The following is a 16,708-nucleotide window of genomic DNA, read 5'->3' on the forward strand; positions in this document are numbered from 1 at the left end:
GGTTTAGGGTGAGAGTGGAAGAGTGTTTGATGGTTGGGGAGTGGTAGAGAACTAGGCAAAGATGGTGGAAGAAGGTGGAGTGGCTGTTATGTTTTCTAGGCACTAGAATGGTGTTTTTGGGGTGTTTTGCTTCCTAGGGTGTGTATGGACGAATTTCTGTGATAAAATGATGAATATGGGGGATTGTCCTTTTGCCAAGGGGTGTAAACATGTATTTATAGGCCCCAAAAACCTTGGAAAATCAAGTTAGGTTAAGGATGAAATGCATGGTAATTTGTATGTGTGGTGTGCAATGGTCCAAGGGTGAAAATGAAGTGATGATGCAAAGTGTGAAGGGTAAAATGGAGTGGTCTTGAAGCTAGGGAGCATGAATGATTGTGTACATTGCATAGAGATGGAAAGGGAGGTGAAAATGTGTCAATAAATGGGTCAAAGGTGCAGCAACATGTGGTACACAAGGCATGGGATTCCAAATGTGAATGATGGAGCATCAATTGGTGCATGTAATGGATGTAAATGTTGTCTAAAATCTAATGAGTGAAGGGAACAAGAGGTATCAAGCAATTGAGTGTAATAATTAAATGAATTGAAGCATGAAATTAGAAATTATGTAGGGGACAAGAGTGATCAAGCATGGCATGGAATCCAAAGGGAATTCTATGTGGTTTGCATGGCAAGGAATGCAAGTTGGGGTGACAGATTTTTGGGCTATTTTCTTCATCTTTTGGACCATAATTCTTCATATTCTTGGCCTCTTTAGTTCTCAAATTCGTCCATCCACTTGGCCCATGCATTTGCTCTCCATTCCAAGCCCGAAACATGCTCCAAAGGCCTCCAAAATGCATCTTCTTGCATACTTTGTACTTAGAGTCTGAAAACACACAAAAATGACTTTAAACATTAAAATAACTAAGGAAACACGACATAAATGCACAAGAACAAGCCAACTAAGTCGCATAAATATGCTCCTATCAGAATGCCGAAACGGCTACAAAACCCTAAGAGACTACATTGTGAATGACTAGATTCTCAAACTAAATTACAAACAATATTTATAGAGAACTAAACCTAAGAAACCCTAACTTGGATGGGCTAGGCCTAAATCCTAAACTAACAAGCAAAACCCAAATACTAAAATAAACCTAAATACTAATATTTTCCAACAGCTAAGACCGTTTAACGAAGTCGGCAGTTGGAGTCCGTTTAGCGAAGTCGGCAGTCAGAGTCCGTTTTCCGTGTTCCGGTTACACTAAAAAATATCTTCTTGTGGATCCTATAAACTTACTTGGCAAATCCTAATTTGTCCCAAGAAAACGCCAATTTTTGTCCCTTTTAGACGTGGCACTTTTGCATAGACCACAACCCACAAGTCCAAAACATTTGCCGTGTGACTCGAAGTCCCAATTCTTGCCACATAAGGACAAAATAAATAATTTCTTTTAGGGGAGGACAAAATAAAATAATTAAAATGATAATAAAGGGTAATTCTTGGACCCCATCTTGTTCCGTATAAATGCTTTGCGGAAACAATTAGAAGTTTGAGTGAGATCGAAAGAAAATTCGGAAGCCCCAAAAACCCTAGATTCGATTCGCTATGGGTCTCGCTACTGAACGGGAGAACTTCGCTTACCTTGCCAAGCTCGCTGAGCAGGCAGAGCGATACGATGGTTAGGGTTCCTCCCTTATTTCTTTCGTACATTTTTGTATTTCTGTTTCACACTGAGTGTGATTATTTATCTGGAGTTTTATTTTATTTTTAATCGCTTAATTTTGCAAATTTAGTGTTTGGTTGGTGAGAAAGTGAGGGAAATGGGAGTCTTTCGTTTAATTTTATGGTTTAATGCTGATGATTGGAACTAGGAATCAATCAAATACTCAGTTATTGCTGTATAAATCTTCGGTGCATTCGATTTCTTGGTATCGTCTTTTTTTTTTTTTTTTTTTTTTTACTTCTTTGATTTGATACAAAAACTTACTGCTACAGAAAGTGTTTGTTGTTTTTCTTTTGATGGAAACTAAAGCAGTAACCCAGGCTAAGTAATATATGTATTGAATTTGGGTTAGGTTGAGTAAATCAGTGAGTAATTTTTAATATCGTTATCTTTGGTTGTTTCAATCAAAAGATGCAATTTTTAGAGATAAACCTTTACTCAACCTTTTATTTTCTAGAAGTGCATCTCGGGTTGTGACACATGATTATTTGTCGCTCTCTGACCTAACCGATTAACATAGTTCATCGATTTCCATTCTAAGTGTTCAAAATTTTAATTAGAACTCTAATTTCAATTTTGACCAAGTAATTGTTTTAAGCAAGTCATATTGCTTCAAAACTCAAACTGAACCTACCTGTATCTGCTTATTCCAGATTTAATAGAGCAATTGCTCCCCTCTCTGTAACATGGTTCTGCCTTGTTGAAAAGTGTGGGTCCTTTTACTGGACCATAAATCTAATATAAGATGTTGTTTGTGATTTCTTTGCTAAATTTTAACAGAGATGGTTGATGCAATGAAGAAGGTCGCAAATCTTGATGTTGAATTGACGGTTGAAGAGAGAAACTTGCTCTCTGTTGGGTACAAGAATGTTGTTGGTGCTCGTCGCGCATCATGGAGGATCCTATCATCAATTGAACAGAAAGAGGAAGCAAAAGGAAATGAGATTCATGTGAAGCAACTCAAGGAGTATAGACGGAAGGTTGAATCAGAGCTCTCAACCATTTGTAGTGATATCATGGCAGTGATCGATGAGCATCTCATTCCTTCAGCTACAGTTGGTGAATCAACTGTTTTCTATTATAAGATGTGAGACTATGTTTTTCAAAACCCAAGAGATATTATTTATTTATTTGTTCTTCTATTGTTTTTGAAATGGGCATCATGAAGGTAAATAAATGTTAACATGAAAATAATTTGGTAATAGGAAAGGAGATTATTATAGGTATCTTGCAGAATTCAAGAGCGGTGACGATAAAAAAGAGGCTGCTGAACAGTCAAAGAAAGCATACGAGGTTACTCTCTCTCTCTCTCTCTCTCTCTCTCTCTCTCTCTCTCTCTCTCTCTCTCTCTCTGATGATGATGCTCTCAAATTGTTGTTTCATGGCTGTTACTGTTGTTCTATCTGCCAAGGTCCTTTTTCTTTTCCCCTATTGCTTATACACTGCAGGGTTGGCACAATTTCTTTTCTGCAAAAAACGGCATCTTAGGTTTTCATGCTCTATTAACACTGGCACTGGAAAATGTTTATTTATCTTAAAATTGATGCCTTTGCAGACTGCCACCACTACTGCTGAGGCCGAGTTGCCTTCCACGCATCCCATCCGTTTGGGTCTGGCTCTGAATTTCTCAGTCTTCTATTATGAGATCATGAATGCTCCAGAAAGGTTTGTAGGATGCTATTTTGAGATTGATTACTGTTATGTTTATCTCAAAATTCCCTTCTTTTGATGTGGATACTGTTTTTCAGTGCTTGCCACCTTGCAAAGATGGCTTTTGATGAAGCTATTGCTGAGCTTGACTCTTCGAATGAGGAGTCATACAAAGATAGCACCTTAATCATGCAGCTTTTAAGGGACAACCTCACATTGTGGACTTCTGACCATCCAGAAGATGGAGGTAATAGCAATAATAATTTCAGGAGTTAATGATGCACATAATTCCCATCTCTATGAAAGTTCAGAGGATTAGTTTCTTTTATTAGATTAGCCCCCCTCCTCCCTCTTTTTTTTCCTTTCCGCCCATTTCAGGATTTGCTTCAGTATATACTACACCTTCATTTGACTGGATTTTAAATATAATTGTGTTTCTAGGCTTTCTTGTTGATGCATTTATAAAGTTACATGCTGTTACCATTCTTATGCTTGTGATGTGTGTTTGCCTACTTTTGAACTATCTTGTTAGAGGGAAAATATTCGCATTGGCTGGAGTCTTGTCCACTATTGTAGAGTAATGACATGAAAGGTTGCATAAGCTCGTTGAGAAACTATGTTTTTTACTATTAACTCATATTTTTCAAGATACATCACCTTAGAATGGTCCTAAATGTGATGGCTTGGAATACTGGTATAATTTGGCTTCTTTCCTTCTTTTAGAACTCCTGGGTTTTTGCATCAAAGGAGAGAAATAAATAGGTAGTGGAAGAATTTTCTAAAACTCAATGCCCATCCGAGACCTAGATCATATTTCAATTATTTCTATCAGAGATGATATCTCCATTTTATGCTTATGGAATTGATGTCTATGGATTCTTTGATTCAAATACTCTTCAAAGGAATTGTTTCTTTTATTCATTTAGACCGAATTTGATAATCTGCTTTTGGTTGTTAGTTACGGAAAAATGTTTTCTGCTGACAAATAAGTTGTCACGATTATCATTGGGCCAATATAAGTGTGCAGGTGCTGTCTTTCAGAGAGTGTTTTTTTCTGCAACTCACCAGTTGCTCAGACCCAACGAAACCAAATTGTAATGGAAAAGAAATAAAGTCAAATATGTAGTTCTTGCAAAAGAGGTCGCACTTGGTGCGATGGCAAGTGCCTTCGCCCATGAGCGGTAGGTCTCGGGTTCGAGACTTGGGAGCAGCCTCTCCATAAATGGGGGTAAGGCTAGCCGACATTCACCTCTCCCAGACCCTACGTAAAGCGGGAGCCTTGTGCACTGGGTACGACCTTTATGTAGTTCTTGCAAGACTTATGCAAACAAATTAACAAGTTTATTTTAGTACAGGCAGTGGTTTCTTTTTTCATTTTAGATTCTAGGATCACATTAGCTTTTTTATAGTTGATTTTGAGGAATCTTGTTGGGTTTAGAAACGTGTATGTAGGAAAACTTTTGTATTTATGAAACTTGCCTGGTTGTTGGGTGGGTTTCGTCTCAGATGTTTTACGTTGTATGCCTTGCTTCTTGACAATCAAAAGTTTATGTCTCTAATTATGACTTAGTGGAGGCGGTTTCATAACAAAACAAGTTTTCAGCAAGCACTTTATATAAGAGCCCCCTCCAATCTTATTTTATGATATCTTTCATTTAGTAAGTAAAATTAATCATGCATTTATAATTTACATTCAAAGAATTGGGTTTATTCATTTTACAAATGATATCTAGAGTTGAGCAAAATGTTATCTAACGTTTGATTGTTCTCTGGGTGCATTTAGATGAAATGCAATGATCCTGTTTGTTTTGTAGTTCGTTATGTGAATCATCTTTTATACTTAATATTGCTCTCATATTTCTGCCGCAGAGGATTCCCAAAAGGTGAATGGCAATGCCAAGGTTGGCGAGTTGGAAGAGGCAAACTCACAGATTTCTTAGCTGTTTGTGAGTAATATTGATGTACGACTACTTTGCTCTTTTGTTTACGTGGCAGTGATTTAGGTGGCATCTTAGGATATGCTCTGTGTAATATGGACCAAGGACGGGCCTGAGTCTGATTTACTTTGGTGCTGAACAAATTCAGGCGTTCATTGTTTGCCGTGTTATTTTGTAGTTATTCTCTTCTTTTTCCCCCTTCATTGAGTTGAGTCCGATGTTATGTGGTGTGGTTTATAATCGCATTGTATCCGGATGTAGTCCTATCTGCTTTGCACTAGCTTTTCCTACTCGTTTATGTTGGAAGGAGCGTAGAGGATTAACCAGTTGCTTAGGGTGACTTTCTGTTTTGGTGAAAATGCCGTAGCCCAGAGGGAGGATTTTGTACTCGTGTGTAGTTTGTTTCACTGTTGCTATAGCCTTTTATGTACGGTGTTGAATCTGTGATATGAAAAGTCTACCTGTTCTTCTTGCTCCTTGTTCCTTACTTTGTTGTCTCGTTTATAGTTGTAGTGACTAGTGAGAAACAATAAAGCTTGCTTGCCATAGAAGAATTGGGGGAGTATTGGAAGAACTAGAGCTCACATGGGTCGCCTCTGAAGGCGGCGTACACTAGTTTTGTTGGTCTCCACCGAGTTTTGAGCATCGAACGAGTAAACCCTAAACCTATGTGTTTGAACCCCCATACCACCGATACTTGCATTAGTCCTGTCAATGCTGTCCTTGTCGTCGAGCACTCAAATGGCGTAAGCTGTGGAGTTTTATGCTAGTGATTCTGTGATGCTTGAACAGGTCTATGCCTCCTAGTGGTAGAAAAAGCTCTGGTTTGGAGTGGGGTTTGTGATAAAGAATGGATTCGTGCGTCCACGATGTTGTTGTATCGACATGCTTTTCATATATTCCCAAAGTTTATGGAACGATTGAGTCCAATCCAAATCCGAATGGAGGACTTTAACGTTCACGCTGGACTTGTATTGCTGTCTGCTTCATACAACAGTTGCCTATTTGTTTTCTTGTTAATTAATCCACTGGTTTTGTTGATTAATCAAGATTTGAATACAATGGAATCAATTGGCATAGCAAGCCAGCCACCTACATTCTTGTTTAAAACAAAACGCCAACTCTTTGTGAGTTTTGTTCGTATTTATTGTACTTATGTGCAAATTTACATGATTTAATATAGAGAACTTTAATGAAAAGCTTTTGGTACTGTTTACTTTAACGAAAAATCATATTTTTACAATAAAAAGTTAATTCTGGTACTATTCATTTTATCATTTATTTTGTCCTTATCGTTAAAATTCAAAGTTTTCGAACTCTTTTTATTAGTTTTCTTTGGTAATATTTGCTAATCACAAACACTTCCTCTATATCTTCTCAATTTTAACCAACTTGCTTTTAGGGGTGTACGCAATTAAGATTTTAAGAAATTTTAATAGATTTATAAATCTATGGATTTTGATTGAGTTTAATTGATCTGTAGAGATTCCATATAAGATTTTGATTTAATTCCCTTGAAATCTCAGGAGGAGAGGTGAGATTTGTTAATGCTTAAAATACATCATGAAATCTCTCTCATTCCCTCAAATTCCCGAACTTAAAAAAAAAAATTAAAATCAATTCTTAATTGAATACACCTGAAATGTGATAAACTTTTCTAAAATCATAATTGAATACAACCGGATTTTTAAAGATTTTAATAATCTATCTTAAAATCTTGATTAAAATATCCCTAGGATTCATTAAAAGAATTAAAATTTCTCAAAATCCTAATTGAATACACCTAATGATAATGGTCCCAAGTTCGGATTCCCATCCCCTTCCTACATTGACCTAGACAAACAATCTCAAACGTGGCTCTACTTATAATCTTGGTGTTAGCATTGTATTTGTTGTCCTAATAACGACATAGTTTTTACTTTATACAAACATTAGTGGAAAGGAGGGAATTGAACACTTATGGCGCGTTTACTAATCCGTAATCAAATTGAGAGGAATTGGATTGAGGGGGAATTGGATTGAGGAGGAATTGAAATGAGGTGGAATCAGAATCAGATTCCTGTTGAAGTTGTTTACTAAAACTGTCAGGAATCGGAGTAGGAATGATGTTGAGTCCATATAAGTTGTTTACTAATTCATTTCAATCGGAATGAAAACTAGGTTGATTACTATATTGCCCTTACATAAATAAATTATTTTCATACTAATAATTTAATTAAATTCTTAATTAAATTTATATAATAAAATTCATCTATATAAGCATGTATAAATAGGTTTTATTTATTTATTAAAAGATGAAAAAAATGATATTGAGTCTATATAAGTTGTTTACTAATTCACTTCAATCGGAATGAAAACTAAGTTGATGACTAAATTGCCCTTACATAAATAAATTATTTTCATACTAATTAATTAAATTAAATTCTGAATTAAATTTATATAATAAAATTATCTATATAAAAAAATATAAATAGGTTTTATTTATTTATTAAAAATGACATAATGAGTGTCAAATGAAGGGCAATGTTGGGATAATAAGAAACAAGTGAGGGCATAATTGGAATAAAATATGCATTCCTGATTCCCTTGCCCTTAGGGAATTCAAATACCTCACAAAACTAGGGAATCCGGTTCCTCCAATTTCAGGAATTGGATTCCTTGTTTCGTGTGGGCTCCACCACTTTTTTGATTCCTTAATATTTAGTAAACACCGGAATACTCCGTAATCGGAATTCAATTCCCTTTCTTTATTCCGATTACCCTTACGTAAACATGCCATTAGTGTAGACGGCAGTCGCTTTCAGGTCTTGTACGCATACGACATTGTTTACTTGTTTTTTTTTATTTTTTTATTTTAAAGGAGGGACAATTGGTGGCAAGCCACAGTTATTCATTATTTTTGGAAACTGAAAAGACTTACAAAGACATTTCAACCTCCATGACCACAAATCTAGCTTCCACAACGACATTGTTTACTTGGTTCAACTACAATTTACAACACAAGAGAAAGCAAGCGAGAGAGAGAGAGAATCTGAAACTCTGAAGTTATTTCTTCAATTTGCACTGAATTCTCAGCACAATGGCATTCGAATGAATGCTCATCTTTTTTTACACCCAAAAGTTAATTGGGGGTTAATTAAATTTAATTACAATTAACAATCTGGCCTCCCCTTGTGCATATTTATATACTTGGATACTTGAACACTGGAAAACCAGTTCCAATTCCAATTCAATCCTTGTTTTCTCACTTGTCTCACTACCAATACCAATACACCAATATTACCATGAACTGCTGTGGGTGTGAGTGCAACAATGCAGCCGCAGAGACTCCAAAACCCAAGATTTTGGCTGTTATTTTTGATTTGGATGGCACCCTTTTGGACACAGGTCTCAAATTTCCTCCCCTCCCCACTTGTTCTTGTTTTTTTCTTTTTTCTTAATTTTCAAACTCTTAACTCATTAGTGTGTGTTTGTGTGTGTGAATGTGGCTCAGAGCAGGCAACAAAGGGCGTTTTCGAGGAATTCTTGGCTCGCCATGGCAAGGTTTTGGACACGGAAAGGGAGGAGAAGAAGAGGTTGGGGATGACACTCAAAGACTCGGCAGCTTCGGTTGTTGAGGACTATCATCTTCCATTCACCCCTGATCAGTTTGTCCAACAAATCATCCCCATGTACCAAGAAAAGTAAGTCTCACTCTTGCCTCTATTCCGTACATATTACTTATATTCCTACCGAATTAAGATGCTAAGCGCTTTTGGACGATCTTGTGCCATTTACATGTTGCCACTCAATTAATTGTTGTTAACACATTTGCAAAAAAAATGTGATACTTTTAGGTGGATGTACGCGGAAGCTCTACCTGGTGCTAATCGCCTTATCAAACACTTCCATGACCATGGAGTACCTATAGCTCTTGCTTCAAACTCCTTACGAGAATACATAGATGCAAAAATCTCTCACCATCGAGGTTTGTACAATTTTCCTCACTATTAACAATAACCGGTGTTATATCTTTGTGCTAAGCTGGCAATTAATGACGAGACAATGTGTTGCTGCGTTTGTCCTACTACTTTACGGTTATTTTCTGAATTACGGTCTTTAATAAGGCTAGCTGAAGCTGATTCAATTGATACTGAATCTACTGCTTCCAAACCAGTCAGAAAACTTATTCTTGTCGAAATTTACTTGGCGAATAAGTGTTCCACATCAGTTGTTGTTGTTGTTGTTGTTTATGTATTCCTTGATCCAATTTTTCTGATTACCTATCGTTCTGCGTTATTCTCATACAAGTATCTGTGAAACATAATGGATGACCTGTGATGCCTCTGTTTGTTATTAATCTGTTTAATCATATGTATACCATAGGTTGGAAGGAACTGTTTTCAGTAATTCTTGGCAGTGACCAGGTTAAAGCGGGGAAGCCCTCTCCATATTTGTAAGTGAATTCACAGAAAATACAAGGCTTCCTTGGACGCATACGGAAATTTGGAACTCCCCATCCCTTTTTAACCTAGAAACGTTCAAAGACCTGATCAATTTCATGCCAAGAAGAAAGTATCCCTCGCATACATTGTACTTTCCTTTTCACCGATGCTAATATAGTTTCCAAATTGTTTATAGATTTGAAGAGGCAGCGAAGCAAATGGGTGTGGATGCTGTTCACTGCCTTGTGATTGAAGACTCATTGTAGGATCTGATCACAAACATATACATCTGAACTTAAATTTGTCTCATTTTTATCAATAGTCTATCATGTTTCCCTGTCTGCCAAGAAAAGTTGGTACACATGGATATATGCAATGCCGATTTATTTAAGCATGTGCCGCCAGAGTAGTTGTGTGTATAATCAATGTATTTTAACAGGGTTGGTGTTAAAGCTGCCAATGCTGCCGGAATGGAGGTAGTGGCTATTCCATCCCGTGGTGAAGCTCCTGGTTCTTCCTCCCTTGCAGATACTGTGCTTCATTCTCTTTTGGAGTTTCAACCTGAGCATTGGGGCCTTCCTCCATTTGAGGACTGTACGTCTCTCACCTCTCATTGTTTGCATGTATTTGTCCGTAGGGCCTTCCTTCCCTGTTAAATATTTTCTTGATTCATTTTTGCAGGGGTAGATAAGGCACTGCCAATTGAACCAATTTATTTTAGTGGTCTCTATGTCAATGGGTTTGTCTGTGAAGTCACAGGTTAGTGTAACGTTTTATTCTTGAACGATGGAATATATTTTTCAAGTTCTTGACAGGTGGCTTTTTAAGTCCTCCGTCAAATCCCAGGGCCCAACCCTGGACAGGCGCCGGTGGAAACTGCCAAGCTGGAGTACGGTTGATGAGGCAGTTCTAGTTAATTGCATCCACATTTTCATGGTTGAAGATTTGTGGAAATTTGTATTTATTCTAATGTGCAGTCCACATATCAGGGGATGGAAGATCTGCTCTCCCGGACCAAGTTTGGGGAGTTTTCTTTGGTTGGGCTGTAGCTGTAGCTGATATGCAGAAGACCTACAGGGTAGTGGTTGGCATTGGATTGGATCGCAACAGTTCTCCTGATAAAAACATTGTGAGCAATCTACCTTAAATTCTTAATCAATTTAGCTTCATCTGTTTATTAATTTTGGTAATTGGTATCCGTTGAAAGAAACGAGCTTACCAATTGATTATAAATTGACTGTTTTTCGTTCTTGCAACTTACCGAAAACAAGTTATTTATGCATTGATCCTGTCGGTTCCATATTGATGATAATCTTTTTATCCTTTGATGTAGCAATTACATGTAGTTGATGGAAACAATTGTTGTATATCCAATCAGCAAATGAAACTGCTACTTGTCGGCTACATCCGGGAATCATATACAAAGGTAACAGCATATTTTCAAAGATGAAGTAAAACTGATGAAAGATACTACAGGAAGTCATATAGTTTATGCACTTCCCTGTGTCACTTTGTGGAGCAGTGCCTTATGCCTCGTAACTTAAATCAATGCAACCGAATGTAACATGTCCGAAAAATGTATGCTCGTAAATTATCTGTGCTTGATCGTCTTCTAAGCAAAACGACGCATGTGTTGCAGGAAGTTTCATCAATGGATGCAGAAACACTCGAGGAATGTAAGTCGATTGCAAGTGCTTCACTCGATCTGCCAATATTTAGTCACCATGGTTGTGTGCCTCTGTATCCACCACAACCTTTTTCTGTGGAAGACATGATTGCCAGTGATGAGATAGAACGATGCTGACTTATTCCAGCATTTTGTTTGCACAGGAAAGTGATTATGTACTGAATAAACTTTGATCACGATACATTTACGAACTTTGCTTTGCTGTATAATGGCCTCTTGACAAGCACTGCCTAGTGCCCAGCACTCAAAACATTAATCAATCAATAAATTAATACTATGTTAAATACTTGTTTGGTCACTTCGCAAGTTAATCTCATTCTCTGAATTGTTAATTTTTTAGGCCTTCATATAAAAGGTCACAAATCAAACATCGTTTAATTATCTGTTTTGCCTTAACATTGCATAATTTATCTAAAATATTGTGTTCGTTTATTTATTTTCTTTACGAAATGAAAATGGGGAAGCATTAAAAGTGGTGTTGGTTTTTTACTAATTGTCCAAACCAAATTTCCAAATGTTACTTTACGGGTTTAACTTCCCTACTGGGTTAGAAATACCCGATTGAGACCCAAGTTAAAGTTTTAATGTCAGCCGTTAAGATTGATGCAACGTTTTAAATATTTTCAAAATATTTTTTCGGATAATTGTCAAACATATTCTATATTTCCGGACAAAATCAAGAGGATTTCAAAGATATTTTGGTAAAAAAGGTGACAAAACTTTGGTGAATTTTCCAAAAGCATTTGATCTTTAATAAAAAAATCTTGAACACTTGATACGTTCTTCGCACAAACATATCGTTTTGGGATTTTTGGCTCCTCAACTCTCCCGCCCAAGGTTTCCACTTTTGCCTCTCACAATCGAAATAACATTTTTAAATTTTAATCTAATTTTCTAACCTCTCTCTCTCTCTCTCTCTCTCTCTCTCTCTCTCTCTCTCTCTCTCTCTCTCTCTCTCTCTCTCTCTCTCTCTCTCTCTCTCACACACACACATTTTGGAAGTCGGCAGTTGTGACAATAAAATCTGAAAAATCTCCCTCTCAATCTATTTGGCGCATGAAAATTTCACTTTTCAGAATTTAGAATTAGAAACCCACCCACCGCCACCGCGCAAACCCAAAGCATTACAAATATGCCCAGCACCACCACCACCATACTCAACCATCCATTCTTCCCGTTCAATACCAAACACTTTCTCTCTTAACTCTCTCAACGTTTTGTTTTATGGGGGCCGTCTCCGTCGCCAACGCCATCGCCTGCCGTGACGGCGACCACAATAACAAAGAGAACATCCCTCCAACTCCAACTCCAACTCCAATTCCGTTGTCTGCAACTGCAAAGGCAATGCTGACCAACGCAGTTTCTGAGGATAGCAAGAAATGTAATAAAATGAGGCTGAGGAGGAGGCGGATGAGGAAGCCTCTTGCCGATATTACCAACCTCTATGTCTGCACGAATTCCGTTCAACTGCCAAGCCGGACATCGCTTTCTTTGTCTTCCTCCTCCGTCTCCACACCCGCCTCAATTTCTACAAAAAGAAAGTCTCTTCTTCCAGTCGCCAGCTCCAACTCCAAGTCTCTGAGGATGGGTTTCAGATAATGAACTTTGCCTGTGTCACCACGTCACTGTGTTTCTTACAAATTTTCCTTCTTTTTCTTGTTTCTATACTCAAAATGTTATGCTCTGGGGGTTGATTCCTCTTCAATCTCACCATAATAATCAAATTCAAAGAACAAATAATAATTTATACAAAGAAAGAAACGCAGTTTGTCATTTCCCACGCTTAGGGGTTATGGGTGTTCATGATCCGATCCAATCCAATCAGCCCAAACGTACCAATTTCATCCAATTCAATCACATTTTTATCGGTTTTGGTATTTGGCGAATTGGGTTAGATGCTAACTTCCGAAATCAATATAATTGAATCGAATGGCAGATTTGGTTGAGAGAATCCAGCTGAGAATATTTGGGTTAGACCCTAACGACCCCAACCAAATCGAGCCAAACTTATCAACATTAGGTTGGTTTATTTAGTACAATTCCCTCATGAAGTTTTGTCAAAACTGAATTTTATCAAACCTTTATATCGTTATTTGTTTAATTATGACATTGGGGTGAAACCGACCTAATTTGGGACAGATTTCGGGTACACGGTTCGGTATACAAGTGTTATAATGTAAGTGGTTAATACTTAAAAAATAAAAGATTTCCAACCACTTAAATTATGATCGAGCAGTGTTTCCAGCACACTAAAAATTACTTTAAATCCTAAACATATTCACTCCTATCGAGGATGATTACATTTGATAATTGATTATGGCGCCAATTAAGATAAAAAAAATGGAGCCAAATATTTACTTGGATGACATGTTTTGATTTGGCGGCTCCTTCCTTCCTTCCTTCCACTCCCTCCCCGCCCAAAGTGAGAACTCGTAATTTTGTACCATTGCCCAATTGGCGGTCGGTTGAACTCGGGAGTTCAAACTTTTTCCAACCTTTTGGTGTGGGTAGTCCTGTGTACACTTTAACCCTCACATTTTTATGGACACTCAAAATAATTTATTAAACTATCAATAAAACCTTCTTTTGTACTTTTAATGAGTTTTTTTTTTTTTTTTTCTGTACACCCATTTTTCATTTTCTTTGTATTAATTATGAAGGTTCTCTCTTCAATTTGGCGATTTCCGCCGATAACATAATTATGTTCTCCATGTGACTGCATGGTTCTTTTATTTCATAAAGCTTGAGTAGAGTTTCAAAAAAGCACGACAATGTGAAGTTTAGATAAGTAGGGTAAACTAAAATTCAACAATCGTAAAGTTTATCAATCGATTAATTACCACATTACTTGTTTGAGAACTCTATGGGTGTCCAAGAAAATAATTGCCAAATCTTTTGATGAGGGTGGGGAGACAAAACTTTAGTGTACAAAGAATCACTATTTTTGGAATTTGTCAGCTGAGTTGCGGTGAAAAACATCCCTCCAAATCCAAACTCCAAAACAGACTCTACAGCATCCCTCCAAACCAAGGAAGAAAATATCGGTGATATCGGAAATATCGGTAGTTCGAAAACACGGAAATATCGATGGAAATATCGGTAAAATATCGATATCGATAAAAATTACATGGAAACCACGGAAATTGTAAGAAAAACTTGGAAATTTTTATTGAAACTTTGTAGGATGTTTATTTAGTCAATTATCTATTAGTTTATCACAAAAAATTGGAAGGAAATGCATTGCATGATGGATTTAACATTATCAAGTTGATTATATAGCGATCTGACAAACATTATGAGTGTAGAAAATATGTAGTAATTAATGAAAGAAGTCTAAACACACCATAATCATTTATATATAATGAATTAGTACAATATTTTACACTTTAGAACCACATAGAGTTCCTATGAGGTTCAAATTTGTCACTATCTTCATCATCTCTATGTGTAGAATGAGTGTATTGTGAAGAGTAGTTATCAAATGATAAATCCCCAAAATAGTTTTGCATGTAATTGTTAATATGCCACTCATATGGATCCGAGATTGGTTGAGGTTGTCCATAAGAAAAATCATTTGAAGATTGAGGCTGGGATTGATTCCATGAGTCGCTCGATTCCATCCCAACAGGAATGGGATATGAAGGGTAGGGAAATGGTTGGTTATGAGGATAACCATAGTTACTACTTCCCAATCCAACAGAGTCTGAAGTTCTAGATAACGAGTCATCTTCTTGACTTGACAAAATCTTTTTGCCTCTTTCTCTGCGAGTATAGTCCTTCCCTATGGCACCAATTCCTGGTCCTGCCCGCCTACTGCCATGGTCATCATCCTGGGTTGCATGCGTGAAGTTTGCCTCACCAGTGAAGGGGCTCATATATCCGGGAGGTGGTGGTCCATAATAGTTTCCATATCCACCACCACTACCTCCAGCTCCACTACCTCCAGCTCCACTATGTCCTTCATCATTCCCACCTCCGGTGGTAGGTGAGTCTCCTGATCTTGTACTAGAGCTATCATTAGTATCAGCACGATGTTGTGGTTGTGTAGGATTGGAAAAAGGTGGAATTCCAGTGTTGCTTGGTCTTGGCTGCAAAAGTTCTTCGAAAGAGTCAGCGCTGCTAGATCCCACCTCCTCCTCTAATACTCTTTCTACATTTATCCCTTCATTACGTGCTTCTTCAGCAACTCTGGGAGCTGGGTTGCCTTCATCATCATCTAAATGAAGAGGTCTAATCCATTGAAAAAGTTGGTTACCCTCCGTATCATCATCTTCACCAACAATATCAAACACATCTAGTGGGTCACCACGGTCGACATGATCGATTTCTGCTTCCTTATCTCGAATTTGAAGCTTCATGTTGTAGTAGCAATAAACTAATTTTTCCAAGCTACTATGAGCCAACTTATTTCTTTGCTTTGTGTGGATGAGTGCAAATGTGCTCCAATTTCTTTCACAAGCAGATGAGGAAGCCGTTTGTGATAATACTTTTATTGCTAACTTTCTCACAGTTGGTGCATCGGTCCCATACATGATCCACCATTCAGCTACAATGAAAAATAATGTTGATAAGCCTAATAATTCCAACAAATTCTATTATAAACTTATAGTGAAATATGTTTATACTCACTAGGAGACATATTTGTTCGAGCAGCAACTGATGTTGGTTCTCCAAATGTTCTTCTTGCATCTTTAAACCATGTTAGCTGAATACAATAAATTGTGTTAGTTTAATCCAACAAAGTAATTATTATAATTTAAGTAATTGTGTACCTCATTTCCAAATTGGCCAACTGCTGGTGATGCAGGGTCTAATTTATTGTATACATTATGTACAGCACGTATAAGGTTACCATCATCTCCAACACCGGGTCTATATTGGTATCGGGGATTCAAATAATATGCTGTTCAAAGAAACACATACTCTAATAAGATAAATAATACTTATGCAACTAAAGAAATGAATTGCAAATTATGACATAATTTATACCTGCTGCATGCAAATCGTGGTATAATGTTTTATACCATCGATCTTCAATTATTTTTACGACCCACCTTGCACCATGTTTTCGTTCCAATTCATCCTTCACTACACGCATCAACTCATATACAGCCCCCATAGTAGGATACACTTCTGTGTCAACGATCCGTAAAACTTTGTAAAGAGGTTCAAACACTTGACACACATGTTCTGTTTGACTCCAAAAAGCATGATCAAGCACTATACTTTCCACCATACGACCTGTATTTGAGCGGCTGAAATTGTGGTTGGCCCAATCGTCACTAGTGAATAGTTGCT

The 16,708-nt window shown here is 37.2% G+C and overlaps 3 protein-coding genes across 3 annotated transcripts; 2 read left to right on the plus strand and 1 right to left on the minus strand.

The window, feature by feature from the left end:
* Positions 1-1,457: 1,457 nt before the first annotated feature.
* Positions 1,458-5,771, plus strand: LOC103426670 (14-3-3-like protein D). The gene is made up of 6 exons (XM_008364754.4): positions 1,458-1,667; positions 2,493-2,799; positions 2,918-3,005; positions 3,268-3,377; positions 3,461-3,609; positions 5,232-5,771. The coding sequence occupies exons 1-6, from the start codon at positions 1,595-1,597 to the stop codon at positions 5,300-5,302; spliced, it is 798 nt and encodes a 265-aa protein (XP_008362976.1). The 5' UTR covers positions 1,458-1,594; the 3' UTR covers positions 5,303-5,771.
* A 2,520-nt stretch (positions 5,772-8,291) lies between these two features.
* Positions 8,292-11,696, plus strand: LOC103411101 (bifunctional riboflavin kinase/FMN phosphatase-like). The gene is made up of 10 exons (XM_008349756.4): positions 8,292-8,686; positions 8,793-8,982; positions 9,136-9,266; positions 9,665-9,734; positions 9,920-9,985; positions 10,163-10,317; positions 10,405-10,482; positions 10,713-10,852; positions 11,057-11,149; positions 11,363-11,696. The coding sequence occupies exons 1-10, from the start codon at positions 8,584-8,586 to the stop codon at positions 11,525-11,527; spliced, it is 1,191 nt and encodes a 396-aa protein (XP_008347978.3). The 5' UTR covers positions 8,292-8,583; the 3' UTR covers positions 11,528-11,696.
* Positions 11,697-14,729: 3,033 nt separating this feature from the next.
* Positions 14,730-16,280, minus strand: LOC139188017 (uncharacterized). The gene is made up of 3 exons (XM_070804900.1): positions 16,183-16,280; positions 16,040-16,115; positions 14,730-15,956 (listed from the first exon to the last, which is right to left on the minus strand). Exons 2-3 carry the CDS (start codon positions 16,047-16,049, stop codon positions 14,797-14,799), a joined length of 1,170 nt encoding a protein of 389 aa, XP_070661001.1. The 5' UTR covers positions 16,050-16,115; positions 16,183-16,280; the 3' UTR covers positions 14,730-14,796.
* Positions 16,281-16,708: the final 428 nt, after the last annotated feature.

The sequence above is a fragment of the Malus domestica genome, chromosome 09, assembly GCF_042453785.1.
Source record: "Malus domestica chromosome 09, GDT2T_hap1".
NCBI lineage: Eukaryota > Viridiplantae > Streptophyta > Magnoliopsida > Rosales > Rosaceae > Malus > Malus domestica.